Here is a 17,612-nt window from a genome sequence, read left to right as displayed (position 1 = left end):
GGGGGCTGCCAGAAAAACTGCACTCAAGCCACTGCAAAAACTACAACATAAAGTACTCCGAATCATAGCTAGGGCCCCAACGGGGCCTGGCTGCCCATCCAACAAGTCGCTGCTGAAGAGATTCGGCGTCCTAAACATAGAAGATATGCGGAAACTAGAAATCGCCAAGTTTATGTATCAGTTCCACTGCGGTCGTTGCCCCGAATATTTCAATGACTTCTTTACCTCGGAATCAAAAGCATACAAGTACAACACACGCGTGTCCACGTCGTCCAAATATCATATGATCGACCGAAAAGATCATCGCTCTATCAAATATGCCGGACCTGATGTGTGGAACAGTATTCCGCCGGCCATCCGACAGTCGACGAGCATGTCCACATTCAAGTCGAAATACAAGCAATTACTACTAAATAAATACAGTCCATCCTCAAGATTACCGGACCACGACTGACCTATCGATCTCGCTTCCCATGACATGCCGCCCTATTTATTGTCGCTTTCTTTTTTCTATACTATCTTCTTTACTTTCATTCAGTGTGCATGCCTCCTCTTTAGATCGCCTAGGCCAAGGTGGGTGTCAGATTCCATAGACTGCTCCTTGTCGCTTCGACATCTTCCTGTCTTTTCATTGTATCGCATTTTTTGTGGTGTATTGAACTGATAAAATTGCTAATAAACCAATGATGATGATGATGATGATGAAGTCTTGTTGAAATTATAAGCAGATATCCCGAAATGCGAAAAAAGGTGACATTTGGGCGTCCTCGCAGGACCATTCATTTTTCTTAGGAAAAGAGGACAAATCCTCCTAAAAGAGGACATAATTATATGGTAGGCCTAATTGATGGCGATTGACTTTGGATGCACCAGTGTCCAGTACCATCATAGATCGCCTGGTGAAAGTCAGGCGAGCTAGTCATACAGATGATGTGACGTCATAGGAGAAGTTATTGACGCGAGACCAGATTAACAACAGAAATTAGTATGTATAATATATATCCAGCTAAGTTCTATACATAGTCCAGCATTAATTCCTAATAAAATGTATCAAACCCCAAGGATGCACTCGTAAGGCTGCTAATATTGCAAATATGTCGCTGTGACTTCACTTCCTGCGAAATTGGTTGATTCGATGACTTGTAGACGAATCTGCTGTTTCTTGTCATGCAACTAGGCTGCTGCGTGTTACCTGTTGCATAGTACTTTTGGCAAAGCCATACGCGCGGAAACCTAGTCATTACAAGCGCCTTTCAGTTGCTACAAGGATTCTTTGGATAACCGAATTCTATAGCTTGACTCATGCTTTAGTTTATAAACCCCGGGACACGTTATAAAGTGTCTTAGTGAGTATAAAGGTGGCTATAACTGCTTCGTGTGACGATCTTCTGATTCGCGGCGCTGATGAGTGATTATGATTATATTTCGTGACGTAGCCTACAGTGGAAATTACGACGAAAATAAGTGGTCATCAATCAGAGTTGTTGTTATTAAATCCAAAATCAAGTTCCCGACATGCTACTTTTCGCGAGATGCGAAAAGACACCCTGTCACGTCTTCAACAAAACTGCCCGACTCCAGTATGACAGAGATCCCAAATAAGATAAGTGTGGTACTAAATGCAAACAGCGTTACCGTATGTGAAGTAAAGGGACTTTACTAGCTTTGCTGGTCGTGGATATTCGTTTTCGTCATTTTACCACTGTCGTGTAACTCAGCGTAGGATTGATCTGTTCTATTATATTGGCGGTAATCAAAATGCGTCGTTTCATCGGAGATTACCCAATCAGAGCGGTTAACGACGCGTGGCATACAAGTCACTATGTCTTCTCTTCAAGGCCTAGCGTAATACTATATCTATCATATCTCAAACTATACGTTATATTGGAAGCGTATAACCATGAACGATACGACGGAAGGGTACCATGTTTCTGCGACCGACCACCCGGCGGTCATAATGACTTTGAAACATTGGAGAATTCCTCAAGTGGAAATTCCCTTTCTTATCATCATCTTTCTGGTCGGGATGATTGGAAATATCAGCATTATCGGAGCCATAGTTTTGGAAAAGAAATTGAAGGTGAGATCCCAAATATGTTCAAAATGATTGTATAACTTACGATGGTATAACTTCTGTTGGCTGCAGTGATCAGATTCAGTTCAGTTTTCATATTCTTTCATGCAGTACATCTCGAATATAGATTCAATAAGCAGCTTACATTAAAATGAGTTAGATGAATAATTTCATTGATATTTATGTTTCTTATAGCCTAAACAGTGGTTCAATTTGTCGCGCATTCGAATTCCTCAAATGCGGTAGGTTGACCGGACACGTTATAAAAATTCAATGGACATTTGCATCTTCGCTTTGAATATGAAGGCGAATCGGAGTTCATCGATTGTGAATCGTCAGTCACCCTGAACACACACTGAGCATATCACGTTACTGCTGTCGAAATTACGTGCATTGGTGTGACTCTAATTACTAAGGCGAGTTTTTGTGGCAATCAAATCCGACAAAGGTTGCACTTATTTTTCACAAACGTTGCAGTAAAAAGTTGCATTCATTGTTTACAAAAGTTACACTGCAAAGTTGCATTTATGGACAAGCTCCTTGGAATTATTAGAGTATGAGATACTCAAATCGATCGGCATCCAAGGCACTGTAGCTAAACTCAGCGTTGGCGAATTCAACAAAATCAACAGCCTGAAAAAATTGACCCAGTGAAAATATAATTTTCGGCGGTCTAGACTGAATATAGGCTACGTCAAATCAGAAAGGACCTCAAATTTAAACGACAGTGAAATAATCAAGCGATCTATTTACATCTAGTGCCAAATATTTCCAGTAAAAAGTTAAATGTATGAAAAATCGAAAAAAATCTTGCAAGAATATATATGAAAAGTCGTAAAAAGTTTCATGAAATATCAATAAAGCTGAACTATGTTGCTATAATTCTAAGTCTAATCTCATTTATTGAATAGTATATCAATTATCCATATTGAAATAAACCTCAATCCAGCTGATATTCGTCAGGGGTCATCGTCAGCAACTGGTGGAGAATCGGAAAGAACTTTGTATATCAACAATCGTATCACCGAATATTCTTTCCAATTTTGTAGTAGTTGCTGATGATTGCCCCTGACGAGAGTGTCTGCCAAAAACTTTCGTGTTTATTTCAATATTAATATACTATTCTATTGTATAAAAAAGTTACGTACCTTCAAAAAGCTCTTCAAATCTAATCTATCTATGTCGTAAAAGCTTTAAAAGTTCCTAGTTGTTCATTGTTCAACCATCGTAGCAACGCATTCAACTTTGACTATACTTCCGATTGTATATGTTTGCAGCCATACATTTTGAAGCACTCATTCTTTTTGCAGTTTGTCGGAAACGCGTTCATTGTCAATCTCGCCGTTGCCGACCTGATCGTGACTGCATACGTCATTCCCGGTATTCTGGCCAACGTCATAGCCGACGCTAATCTGTTTTCCTTCGGCATGTGCAACTTCACGGCGCTGATCGTGTCCTTGAGCTGCCTCGCTTCGATGTACAGCTTGATGTTCGTGGCTATCAACAGGTGGGAATTTTGCGCGTGATGTGCTCATTCCAGCAGCGGTCAGTAACTGAGTACTACTCACTATGTTACTTTCGGAGTACGAAAGTATGGGTTACTCAATTACAAGGAAAATTAGCAATGTCAACACTACCTCAAGTGAAAAAATAAAATGAAATGTCTGAACAGTACTCGAAGTTTTAAAAAAAGTGGATTTGGTCGCAGGATCGTCTCTTCTTGGCCTCCTTCCAAATTGCGAGATGTTTCTTTTCGACTAATGCAAAATGACTATCATTACACTATAAATGCAAATATGGTAGTTAGTTAGAACCTTTTAAAATATGTTAAAGAGCTTTTTGAAGGCACAGAAGGCAAATATACAATTGAATAATGTATTCACGTTGTAATAAAACCGAATATTTCGGCTGGCATTCGTCGGGGGTATCGTCAGCACAGAGAATTAAAAAGAACACTGTATAGCAATAGTTGTCTCACCAAATATGCTCAGGTTCTGTGATACAATGACTGTTCTCCTTGTAAAAGTGATGGAACCTTGTCGCAAAACTGCTTCCACTATTCGAAATCCAAATTGTGTCAAGTAATTTGTTTTGCCTAAAAACTGTGGGAGAGGATGTTGTCAAAAATCATGGCCGTTTGAGTGAGTAGTGCATGTATGCAAATCTTTACCGACCACTTCTGTTCGTATGACGTATATTGGGAATGTTGGATGCATGTTTATTCATATATTACATAACGGACAGTTAGCGTTATAGAGAAATTGTGAATTCCTGTCCGGCAGACATCATCACTTAAAAGACGCAACAGAAAAAGTGTAAATGTATTTTATCCGATCAAAATGCCGGATATCCTTTTTCAGTTGCCCCGTGAACCACCGAGATTATACGAAACTCTGATATCAATTTTCGCTCCTGCTGCCGTCTATATGGCCAGTTGGGTACAATCATCCTTTTTTAAAAATAGACCATGAATCATGAGATAGTCATGAGTTAATCTTTAGTGAAACGGAAACGTACGAACGGCTTTCTAATACTTACATCCACTGAGATAACTTCGCACCAGATTTACTCCATGACGTGAACAAAGCCAGATGTAGAGCTTCTTGGAGGTACAAAACTTCAATATACAACTGAATATTATATTCTTGTTGAAATGAACCCGGATATTTTCGGCGGACACTCGTCAAGGATAATCGTCAGCAACTAAGAAAATTAGAGAGAACATTACATATCAACAATCGTATCACCGAATATGACCAGATTTTGTCAGTATACAGAAGTATATATACCGGTACCTCTACTTTTCGGAGTATTCAAATGTATCTTGCATATCTATGCTACTTGATCAACTGGTTTCAGACAACTGACTTCTACTGACCGTTTTTAGGCAATAAATACCCGCTTTTTACACTTTGGATATTGTATGGTAGAAATTAATTTAGGGCCGTGTTTGTGGCACCTTCACGAGTGAAATTGTCATAAAAACAGCCCCTGTATCACGACAACTGCGATGAGTATATTTTTCGAAAATCGCACTTATTCGTAATGTCTTTTGTCATTTTGAGCTGTAGTCACGAAGATGGACCTTGAAATTTCGAAAGTGCTCCCGTCCGATTTTCCGCTAAAATCACGCTAGCCCTCTGCCAAATCTATTTTTTGAAAATACGTACTTGATTACTTTTCAGGCTTCACATTTGCTACTTCCGCTTAAAGTAGTTTTGTCATGTCTTGGAAATTGCTACTCTTACTTGTAATTGAGTTGAAATATATACGTATATATACGGCTTCACTTCTGCTTCTACTTAGATGACAACGATAAGTGCTTTGACCACCTCAGACCAAAACCTACAATCCATTTGTAAATCTTTCTCACGGTTTAACTTGTGAATAAGCTATCAATACCTCTCGTACGTAGTTAAAACAGTCCTCTTCGAAGGATAAAGTTCCTAACAAGTCTTCATCTGGTAGGAGCTTTACTTCTTCCCTTTACATCTGTATAATAGCTCAAGTCAAATAGCAGATGAATAATTGCAGTTCATACACCAGGCCTCCCCGTCTCTATATCTACCGAGTACCTGTCCGTGTGCATCAAACTAAAAAAACAACTAAAAACCACCATTCTAGTCAGATGGCAGAGAACTAACTACTGGTTAATTGAGTAGTTCTAGTTCTAGTTCCGATTGAGGTATATTTGAAAATAAATTAGTTGTAAAACAGCTGAAGAACACGTCACACTTGTCCTCGTTTTATGTGAATCGTGATACCGGCGTTCTGTTTTGTGATGTTCTTGCAGCCAATGCTAGCTCAGAGTCAACACTATACTATAGCAGTAGTGTAGCCAGTTGATTGTATTTTTTTGGTCGAAACGAAACCCCTTCCTTTTGAGATGCCGATTCTATATTTCCAATATATTTCTTAGGTCATTTGTAATTCAGCAATTCGTATTATCGGTTGCGTTTTAGTGGGCAGTTCTAGCTCTACTTCCAGTTCGAAAAATTCTGTCATTTGTAGAAGTATGGAAGACTAACAGCATATTCTAATCTAATGTCGCTCACGAATGTAACCTTTTCGCAATCTTTTGAATTTAGATACGTCGCCGTAGCGCACAGCAATCGCTACACCGACATTTTCACGAAAAAGAAAGTAGCTGCCTTCATCGCCGTGATATGGATATGGTGAGTTATACGCAGGACTTGGTATCCAAGCGGACCAAATTACAAATTTTTTTGGTACCTGAGAGCTTCTTAACGATAAAACATAGTACATGTACGCTACACTGTAACTTCGTGAGTGTAAAAATTAGGTGTATTCATCAGATGTCCGCCACAGCGAGGGATGTAAATCATGTGAACGTACTTTCCGGTGTCAAATTGTGCTCTCACACCCCGTCCAAGGGGAGAAAATGAGCCAGGACTAATTAGATGATAGTATTAATTACTAAATTACCGGTCACCACAAAGCCTAAGTCCATATCATGAATAATGTACGGCAGCGTAAATCATTGATTTGTGGGATGTATTTTACTGATTTCGCATCATAATGAACTCCTCTTTGGTTTGGTGTTTAGGTCATTTGTTCTCTCCATACCGCCAGCATTCGGATGGGGCGACTATAAATACCATGGCAAAGTGCACGTTTGCATGTATGACTGCAACACCAAGTGAGTATTTGCTCATGCGCTTCAATTTAACATTATGGTCGTACGGATATACAATCAAACAATCAACATGGCATTTATTATGTCTAAATAATAGATTCGCGACGTCGAAAGACGGACGTATGTATTTTGTCCTTGGTGATTTTCGCGACATATACACCGACTCGTGATATAGGCTATATAAACCCGATCTGTGCATATGCATACTATATGAGTTTAGATGTGCATATGCCGCTGGACAAGGAAGGCTTTCCAAGTCTTGAACCACCCCTCAATGCTATTCCGGTAATGCTCTACGCCAGGCAGGAAAGTCATGAATACGATACCAGCGTTACTAATCAGGTCTTTGGTCCGACCAGGCCGTGGATTGAACCCACGATGTATACCGACCAAGAAACCGGACGCTTCACCATTACGCTATCTTGTCGGTGCAATTGCAAGGCTTGGTTTGAGTGTGCCATATATCCCCGCGAACTAAATATGCTTGTTCGTAACTCTCACAATATGAAACCACAATCTTGATAGCCTACCAATTGTAACCGCTCGGCTCCTCCGACAGAACGGCTACACAATATGTGAAATTATAAAGATACGGGGCATATAGGCCTAACTGTTAACATGTTTGTTGTGGTCGTTCGGATTATCCGGTAATAAAATAAGGTAATGAGATATAGGATTATTTATATTGCTACTGAAACCAATTATTTTGCGTGTGTAACCGGCTGAAATTAGGGCGTCACTACTTTCTTAGCGTAATTGTCCTATGACACAATAGACCTACCAATGACCTAACTATAGTTACTATAAATATACTTAAGACGTCGTATTTTCCACGTCACCGGAATATAACTGCGTCATAAAACTCATAATCATGACTTCTTTTAATATACTCATCGCTTGTATCATGCGGTGCATTGTTAACTAGAGATATCACTTATACTTAGGCTGGGTGCAAGTTTTAATTTATCGACGAGAATTATAGTTTCGATACTATTTTCCACTATGGAAGTCTCTAAACCTCGGTTGGTCGAATCGCATCATATAAAATATGTAGTACAAAGCTACATGCGTTCGCGGAAATGACATACATATCTGTGAAGTCGTGATCAACCCACGGCATTGTCACCAAGTGCAATGAAATAGATATCTTCGAAAATATAAACAAATATTTAGGGCGGAGATAATAAAGTTAGCTGATCCGGAAGAATGCTAATCGCGTGATTAAATACTGCTAATCGCGCCGCATAAAGTTGGAAAAGATTACGCGCGATGGTTGGTCGAGGTGTTCCGAGTTTGCATCATGATGCGAAAATGCGTTATCCGCTGTCAGTTGTCAATTTGTTGAATGAAACAGCAGCCTGCTGATAACGATACTGCCACTGTAATAGGTAGAACTATCATGATCGGGATATGAAAGTCGTGTCCAATTAGTACGGTACAGCTAAGAAACGGATTATAGAATATTGATATCGCTATGCAATGGTTGGTACATAATTCGTTGATTGTTTAGTGAAGCTAGTATCTGGGAGACAATCGGCACGGTCATTATCGGAAATACTTGTGCGTAGGAATGGTACGCATAGTACGCAGTTTTTATAGATAACTATAGTTATCTGTTGATTGTTCCGATTTTTGTTGAATAACGTCATTAATACTAACTTTATGCGCTGCGATCAGCCGGTTTCCCTAATCCAAGGTTGATAACTCCTGACGAACGCGATAATCGACTTCATCGCTAATCCAACTTTATTATCTCCGCCCTTAGCGTGATATAGAGCTGCCATTATATTCATTGTGGTCGCATAAAGGTACTTATTTGAGCGTGCCGCATTATTTATACTGTTGTGACTTGAAGTATAATACTATAGATTCAGAATCTTATCATTCAGGTACTCGTTTTTGCCAAGCCCAACTGGCTATGTGATCGTGATCTGATACTGTTGGTTCAGGCAAAATTAAAGTGCTGAAATTTCACCCACCTTGCATATAGCGCGAAGCAAAATACGAATTCATTGATAATACACAAGTGATGGAGCTTATTTCATGATGAATATATTATCCAATCGTGTACTAAAGTTTCGTTTTTATTTTAATATGTATATCTTATTCAATTGTATATTGAAGTTTTGTACGTCCGGGGTATCTTATTGAGAAAAATTGTTTTTGTTTTCAGGTACTTTTCGTACACCGCCAGCTTTATCGCGCTGTCTATCTTTGTCCCGTTTTTGATTACGTGCTTCTGCTACGTCGGGGTGTTCCATGTCTTCAACAAGAGCAGGCGAGTATACTTTATGGAATGATGTTATCTCGCTGTCCATATAATCCTACCAAAGTTCATCATCATTTTATTAAAATTCTTATCAAACCAATACACCACGCGATTGCGATATAATGAAAAGATAGGAGGGTGCCGAAACGACTTGGAATAGTCTTTTACTCATATACCCACTTTGGCATACACCATGTAAATAAGAGGCATGCACACTGGATAAAAGAAAGGATAGCATAAAAGGCGAAGACAAAATGAATGCTGCATGTGTCGGTAGGCGAGGTCGATATGTCGTATTGGGATCCCGTAATCTTGAGGGCAGACTAGTACGGATTCAGTAGTGGTCATATATTTCAAAATCCGGCAGTAGTCCACATTCCAGACGACCTCGTCGTCCCATACTTTTGAATCCAAAAGAATAGCACCGTTAATACGATATATTTCCGGTTTTTAGGACACAATACGATCTCCGCGTACGTTAATAACCTTTCCAAATAAACCAAAGTAACTCTTGCACCCCAGGCAGTACTCCTACTTTTTCGGAGCGCGCAGGTTATGTTTTAGACTACTTCCCGTTCTACTTAAGCAGCTTTTAGACAATGTACACAATTTGCACCCTGAAAAGTATACATTAGTTTCGGCTTAAGCTTGTCACACTTTTACTGGTAAAATTGCTATAAGAACCACGAGAAATAGCCCCTGTCTCAAGGTAGCTGAGTATACTTTCGAGGATGCTACCTATTTGTAGTGTCTTAAGGGATTTTGCGTTAGTCGAGGGGATTCCTTTTGAAACTACTTACTCGATTACGTGAGTGTCAACACTGCCTACCTATTGACCACTTCGGTTGTGAATGATGAACCTTTGTTGCAACTATGTATATACAGGTATATATCATATGTAGTTATGATCTTTAATAGCAATCTCGCAACTATATATATCGTTGTGTATGAAGATTGAAGATATATGGCTCTTATTTTCTTCTTCCACTTGAAGTAGTTCGGATATGTCTTGGATATTGCTGTATTTAATTGGAATTGAGTAGATATTTAGGGCGTTACTTCCCCTTCCACTTGAGTAGCAACGCAGACTACTTTTAAAACCTGTGAATGTCAGTTCCCAACCTCGGATACTGTGGCTGAAATCTTCCAACGACATCGAATCGGCTCGTACTTTGCAACAAAGTCGGCGTTGTTGCTAGAACTTACGTAACGATTAAACCCCTTTCCGTGTGTTGCCATCGGAAAAATACTGTACGCAGCTATCCAATGTACACATGGAGCAACGAATGAGTCAAGTCTTAGCAACTGAAACCAGAAAATGACTAAGGCACTACCTCACTTATCTTAGCCTTCAAACACCTTCCTTTTTCGTGTTCGATCTATGTCTGAAATCATTATTGAGCAGAGGTAGACAGTAATAAGTTCTTTTACTTTTTTCGGAGTAGTCAAGTAGGTTTTTCCAATACTTGCACTGCTTACTCAGGTGGTTATGATTTTAGATTATATCCATATTTCTACTTAACATTGTTCAATTTTTTAGGCAAAAGTATCAAGTTATATATTACTTGTCTCCTTATTACGTTGTAATCGTTAATTCTGCTTGTACGTGAGTAGAAATCTACGACTGTACTCATATTTCCACTTGAGTTCTATTTTTTAAGTAGAAATAATGATTTGCCCAAGTGAAAAAGAAAGTATTATAAGGCCTGGTGTTACTTAAAACCTGAAAACGATGAAGTAGAAGTAGCGGTCTAAAGTCGCAACCTCTCGCGTGAGTAGACAAAACCCATTCAAGCACTTCGACAACCATTGTGTATAGCTAATTAACCAGTGCCAAATTTTCACTTCCTAAACGATATCAACATGAGATGATATTACTAGTTACTACGATATGCCATTAAAACCAAACACCAACGTTGCCCAATTCCATTTTGATTATAGATAGTAGCGATGCTTTCATTCTGGACTTGATTCGGTGAATGTAACTATTTCTTTTACAGGAGTCGATTTAGAAGCATGTCAAATACCAACGCAACCCCCACCGAAACACTCACTACCAAAGGGAAGGGCGAGCAAGAACTGAAGCGAAGGAAATCGTGAGTTAACATTGGCATATATGTGGGGCTAGGAAAAATCAAGTGAACATAAGTGATTCGATTCTGAATGGAGTATTTGGCTTCAAGTCGCGTATCACTTATTGTGCCGTAGTAGGCCAGGGGCGGGCAACTTCTGTACGCGGGCCTGACATGGGAAAATAAAGTATTACTCATTCCTGAATCAATACATTATTGGCATATTCATCCACTTGAACAAGGACTAAATCTTATTTTAACCTTCAGTTTAAAGGCATATAGACCAAAAACTGCAGTCAATTAATTTATTAACGTAATCTACATCCTTCCATGTCTGTTGAAGTTGACTGAATGTCGGACGTATAAACCCTTAGTAAAACTGTCTGCGGAAGAAGTCTGCGGGCCGCTCAAACCAAACTCCCGGCTCCTGCCCGTTGGTCGGATGTTGCCCGCCCCTGTTATAGGCCACTGAATGACGTGGAAACTTCAAATACGTACCTTTCATGTTTCCACAAGGATGCCAGTTATACATCACGTTAAAGATGATTTGGTGCTTTGTCGACCATACCCATTTCATTGGACTTTCTGACAATAATGTGGATTGACCGTCCCTTCACAGGAATGCCACTCTTCCACTATAGCGTGCGTAGCTTTGTACTATATGTTTCGTATGCCGCGATGCGACCAATCGACGTTTCCACCTCTTCCACGGTGGAATACAGTGTCGCAACTATAATTTTGTTAGTGGCTAGAAACGTATCGTCTCCGAAATCGAAGAAATCATCTCTCACTATACTAGAGTCGAACCATTAGAATTAGCCTATTACTCGAATCATTGCTCCCAGACATCCAAAATGTGAACTATACGCGATGACTTCAACTTTCAGAAAAGCGTCAGTCAAGCGTCAAGACAACGAGCGCCGTCTAGTGGTTACTCTATTCTCTGCGGTTTGTCTGTTCACTGTCTGCTGGGTTCCGTACGCGTTGATCATCTTGATCAACCACGACGCGCCCGCTGTCTACAAGAGATCGGCGGCTTGGTTGGCTTTCACAAACAGGTGACCGCGATAATGTTCATCATACAGCCCTTGTTTTAAACGTTATACTATGCACTGGGTGAAAAACAGGTGTATTTATAAGATTTCCACCAAAGCGACATCAAGTAAATGGCACTTGCAGGTGCTACATTGCTTTCACGCCATTCCAATGGGTGAAATGAGTCAAACACACCAATTATTATAGATATATATATATCCCAGGGGTGTGGTACACGAAAACAGAACCCAACTCAGAATTATATGGCGGTCATAAATCTTGGATTAAAATATTATTCTCGATTCATACCGTGGTATAAGTCTGAGGTAGGTTCTGGTTTCATGTTGGGTGGGTGTATATTCACACCCGTATATTAGGGGTGGCACACGGGTATAAAAACACACTCGTTTTGCTAAGAGCGGCGCAAAATTGTCTGGTCTCCGCTACCAACATTATAGCATCGTCCTATAGGTTTTTGATGCTATATTTAAGCCATTCGAATTTTCAAGGCTGCAATTTCGGAAGATAGCAATTCTGACTGCATGGAAAAATTCTTATCGTATCCAGTACATGCAAATTTGTAACATATGTTGAGAGGCTTTGAATGAAACACTTTCATTAAATAATCCCTCAAGAAAGAAAATGTTAAGTATGTTCAATTGTTCATAGACCAAATAATAACCACCCGACTGCGGTGTTGTGGTTCCACTCTAGCACTAGTTACCACTAGGAACTAGTCGATCACATTACCACCCAATTCGAGAAGACAAAATCTGCACATTTTGGTCAGGGTTTTATGGAAAATGGAACATTAATTATAGTTATCCACAGAAGCGAAAGCGCTAATGTGGGACCGTTATATGCAGTTTATTAGCTACATTAGCTACAGAAAAATATCATTCAAATATCTCGGTCGCACCGTCGTGTCACTTCCAACGCAAAAAGGTCCGCATTGTCCAGAGAAATCCTAATCGCGATATTATAATAATGAACCGAATCCCAGCATCCGTGTTTACAGTTAAATCTCTTGTAGCCCTCACAACGCTTGGGACTTGGGACTTCGGGATCAAATTTGACGCAAAAACATGAAATCATCAATAGCATCATCGTTTAGACCAGAGGTCTTAAACTCAAATTTGCTCGCGGGCCAACTTCGTAGTTTCTGATGACGCGGCAGGCCGCAGCATCAAATAGGGGTATAATATGTATTTCCAACTAGACCCTTATTTCACGGAACTTGCAGACTGGCAAAATGTTGTTGTAATATTCACGTTTGATACGAAAAGGTAATATATTTACATATTTTATTTAAAAAATTGTTGTGCTTGGTATAATTTGGCGAAATAATGAGTTATAGACCGTTGGAACGCATGCGAGACGACAAATGCATCATGTCATCGTAAATGCTGTCGCGTTATAATGTCGCAGCTAGCGGAAATGTGACATGTGATAGCAATTCAGGTTTTTGGAATGGTTTTAGAAAGAAATTTAGGTTCTCAAATCGGAAATAAGATATTTTCCAGTTAAATATTGTCATATTATTGAAAACTCAAAATGCCGACGCGGGCCGCGTGTTCAAGACCACCGCTTTAGACAACCAGACGACTTTGTGACACTGCTTTATTACCAATATCATAGATATGGTGCTACGTAAGCCTTGGTAGATGCTGCTTACAAATCCCGGGATTTCATTGGCATTAATCCCGGGATCGGGATTGCTTCAAATCCTGGGATCCCGGTAACGGGATTTCCCGGGGTCCCAACGCTAGCGCGCGCATGGCTATCGCCAAGTTACGACTTCAGCAAAGACAGCATAGAAATATGCCGACTCATACCCTCGTTACCGTCACTGTTCCCGCGGTTCATAAATGTATGCAACCGGCCAATCGAGTTTTACCAATTCCATTGTTCGCGAATAAAACCCCTATGGTACGTGATGCGATGAAATATTGTTTATATATGCTTGATAAGTATTCGAGTGGAAAGCAGGGGCATGGGGTAACATTTTGAAATCAGTTGACTGGTGCGGCCCGCGAGCGATTTGAAAATTTGAATCCGGCCCGCGACGTAATTTGAGTTTGACACCCCTGGTCTAAAGCTAAACGGTAATTCCCGCCGATGAATAGTTCTTAGTTCGAAGGGCTGCATAGTTTCGTTCAATCGTTGTGTACAGTACTAATGACATCTAGGCGGGATTGCTCTGATAGATGGCAAAATGTCTCATAATTGCCTAAAGGGGTGCGGCTGTCCACGTGCGATGTTTCCGTGCTCTTAAAATCAAGCACGTAAGTCAACATTAGCGTGGGTAGTTACCGGGAGCTGCAAATGTAAATAACGCTCTTACGTTTCAAGATACGGAACCGACGATGCTAGGCCGAGCTACTAAGTAGAAAGTAGCAACCGTCCAATATCAAGCTCGCTATTCAAGAGTGCGCTGCAATCAACATCCCTTAAAAACAATTCACAGTACCACAGATACGAAAAGAAGTGCATTAAATATTTTCTCCGATTTGCTACCAAGCATTTTCGGTTGCCGACATAGTCTCATGACCAAGTGTAATTTTCAGTGCGATGAACAGCATTCTGTACGGAGTCCTGAATCGAAATTTTCGAAAGGGATACAGAAAGCTCTGGTACAAAGTCCTGTCTTGCTGTTGCAAGATGGAATTCGGCCAGTCGGGCGACGAGTCATCATTCAACAGCAAATCAACAACTGTAAGTAACATTTTAGGTCCATATTGAATATAAACTTTGCGCAATATTAAAATATTGGAAATGCAGATGCATCTATTACTGCAGGTATATAATACGTGGGTGTTCAGTAGACTTGGACAACTAGATAAGACTAGTCGCCTAATTAGACTAATCAGTAGAGATGGCGTGAACGTGAGGTTCACGTCCGCGTTCTGTGTGTGAAACTCGGAAATTTAGAGGTTCACGTTCACAATCGAACCTTGGCAGGTTCTGCACTGTGGACGTTCTTATATATATATTACAATCACGTCATTATAACATCGTTGGTTGAAATTTATTGCATCGAGGGCCACTCTATGCATGGCGCTGGCAGCATAAAAAATCAACACTAAACGAGCATGCACCTTGACAATCTCAAATATTCTGCCTGCTTTGTTACAAAAGTTTGCTCGAGATATCGAGCTTTATGTTTGTGACTATTTAGTTATAGCTGAGAGCTTGACCCGCTATCACACAACATGAAATTGATATCGCTGTCTGATGTAAAAAATGTAGCAAGCGCACGGGGTCCATCTCGATTTCATATGTTTATTGTATCATAAAAACCAAATCCGTTCTATTGAGGTGTTGGCTACTGCTGTATAACTTGTCGATGGGTTAACACCCGTTTTACACTCTGCTCAATATCAACGTAGCAAGCAACACTCAGACGCCGAATACAGCATTGTCCGGTCTGGCCTAGACCGTTAAAGCGTTAGCTTATATTCCCTTGCAACCCCTCGTGGAAATTTTTGGCAAAGCGACGGAAGATATTGATTATATGGGATTATTAGATCATTTCATTGCTCCAGTTGATACATTTGGAGACGTTTAAAAAGTCAGTATATGTAATTCAGCATTGCGGCATAATGTGGCCCGAGTCGTCACTATAGGTGTAGTGTACATTAATATATATCACTTCATTGAAATGTAGGGATGGAATTAGCATTATGACGTCGCGAGACGTCATGAGATTCACACCATCCCTACTAATTAGACTGAATTACCAGTAATCTAATTCTAATCTAATTTGCTAAATGTGTTTTGGCTCTCAATTTACTTCCAGTCTAATTTAGGATTTTCTTGGAAATGGCACGGGAGAACGGTATAGCGCGAAACGAGCCAAGCTTGCTGCGCACTGCGCATACATTTGATATGCGATTTGATATGAACTGAACTTTATTCAATCTCCAAGTGTTCGCGAATGCTGTAATTCTGTTTCTAATCGAATTTAGAAAAGCTGATAAGTTTCAGTGGTCCAAGTCTGGTGTTGAGTGACTAGATTTGTTACGATGTCTTTCTGTTTTTAGTATTACTCGATGAGCAAAGGGAAAAAGATGCAATCCCGGCTGGACTCGAACGCGTCTTTCGCCTCGACTGCTGCAGTTTAAAACTGGCATCCATGTTCTGATCTAACTACACGAGTTGCCTGAACTCGAAACGTTCAATTATGCGTCAATACCTTGTGATGGTGTTCACTATATATTCCGTAATGAAGTGAGCTCGCACCTTTATAAAAATAAGTCGTTGTATATTTTGTACTTGATGTTTTAGCGGCATATACACACTGATTCACGTTATAAACACACACACGCACACGATCTAAGCATGATGTGCATATGAAGGTGGACAATGAAGGTACAGACATGGATGGCCTTGTAAAGCTTTCAAAGTCTTGCACCACCACACCACGCTCTGCCGGTAATGCTGAGCGCCAAGCGTAAAGTCACAGATAACAGCGCTTTTGTTTGTTTGTTTGATGTATTCGTGGTGTGTGTCGACTATACTATGGTCATTGGTCATTTACACGAGACCGAGATTGTTTATATTTGATTTCGTATCTGCCGACTTCTAGCACGGCCCACTTCTAGGCTTTTTGTAACTCATCGCTCACGCGAATGAGTTGTCGAGGAAGAGCCTATAGATAAACCTCCATCACTTACGTTGGAATTCTGGAGTCGACCTCGGTCGGACTCGAACCCGCAACCCATTGGTGTTGCAGGTGTGGATTATAGCCTACTACTACGCCATCTCGCCAGATACCAGCGTTACTAATCAGGTTTTTGATCTGGCTCGGCCGGGGATTGTTCCCCGCGACCCACCGATCTAGAAGCCGAACGCTCCATCATTACGCTACAGCTTGTCGGTCGTGTAGTAAAGACTGCACCTTGTGCACAACGGAAATTTTCTGAAAGTTGCCCTTCTTTTTACGGTTGTATATAGGTTATGACCATTGTGCATGTCTTTTTTTAATATAAATTTACATTTTTCTCTGTTTATACTTACAATACACTTCCATGGATTACAACGCTCATTATCTGCTTTGGATGCGTATTTATTATGAGGTTTATGTCTGAGTATATTTTCGATCTATCATGGATTTGAACCAGTGAGCTGTCGGAGACATCATTGACCAGCACCGGTGCGCCTGCATATTGTCAAAGAAGCATTCAATATCTCGCCAGTGGCAAACAAGGGCATGTCTATCATTACCTAAAACTATTTGCTAGTAGGCTATCTAATGTCATCCACACGCCCAATACCATCGCTCATGCTTGTGGGGATGTACCGGTAGTGTATATAATGGAATTTGGCGTTGCTGTAACACCCCAAAAGTTCGCATAATATAAGCCAATACATGATTTTATTTTGGGCGAATGTGAACAAAAATCTCTCAGTCCGTAGAATATGTCCAGGCATGATATAAACTTCCAGCATTCTTACCCAATGTAGCAATCCGACATTTTTGTAACTTCTACTCTTTTGTACAAT

The 17,612-nt window shown here is 40.3% G+C and overlaps 1 protein-coding gene across 1 annotated transcript; it reads left to right on the top strand.

Moving 5' to 3' along the window:
• Positions 1 to 1,800: 1,800 nt before the first annotated feature.
• On the top strand, positions 1,801 to 17,150 carry LOC145436391 (melatonin receptor type 1A-like). The gene is made up of 9 exons (XM_080313735.1): positions 1,801 to 2,080; positions 3,385 to 3,581; positions 6,163 to 6,249; positions 6,642 to 6,734; positions 8,905 to 9,009; positions 11,001 to 11,096; positions 11,960 to 12,130; positions 14,675 to 14,822; positions 16,151 to 17,150. Exons 1-9 carry the CDS (start codon positions 1,901 to 1,903, stop codon positions 16,229 to 16,231), a joined length of 1,158 nt encoding a protein of 385 aa, XP_080169861.1. The 5' UTR covers positions 1,801 to 1,900; the 3' UTR covers positions 16,232 to 17,150.
• Positions 17,151 to 17,612: the final 462 nt, after the last annotated feature.

This window comes from Botryllus schlosseri, chromosome 3 (genome assembly GCF_051294905.1).
Source record: "Botryllus schlosseri isolate E-star chromosome 3, Bs_hap1, whole genome shotgun sequence".
In the NCBI taxonomy this organism is placed as follows: domain Eukaryota; kingdom Metazoa; phylum Chordata; class Ascidiacea; order Stolidobranchia; family Styelidae; genus Botryllus; species Botryllus schlosseri.
This window is presented reverse-complemented; position numbering and strand designations above follow the sequence as displayed.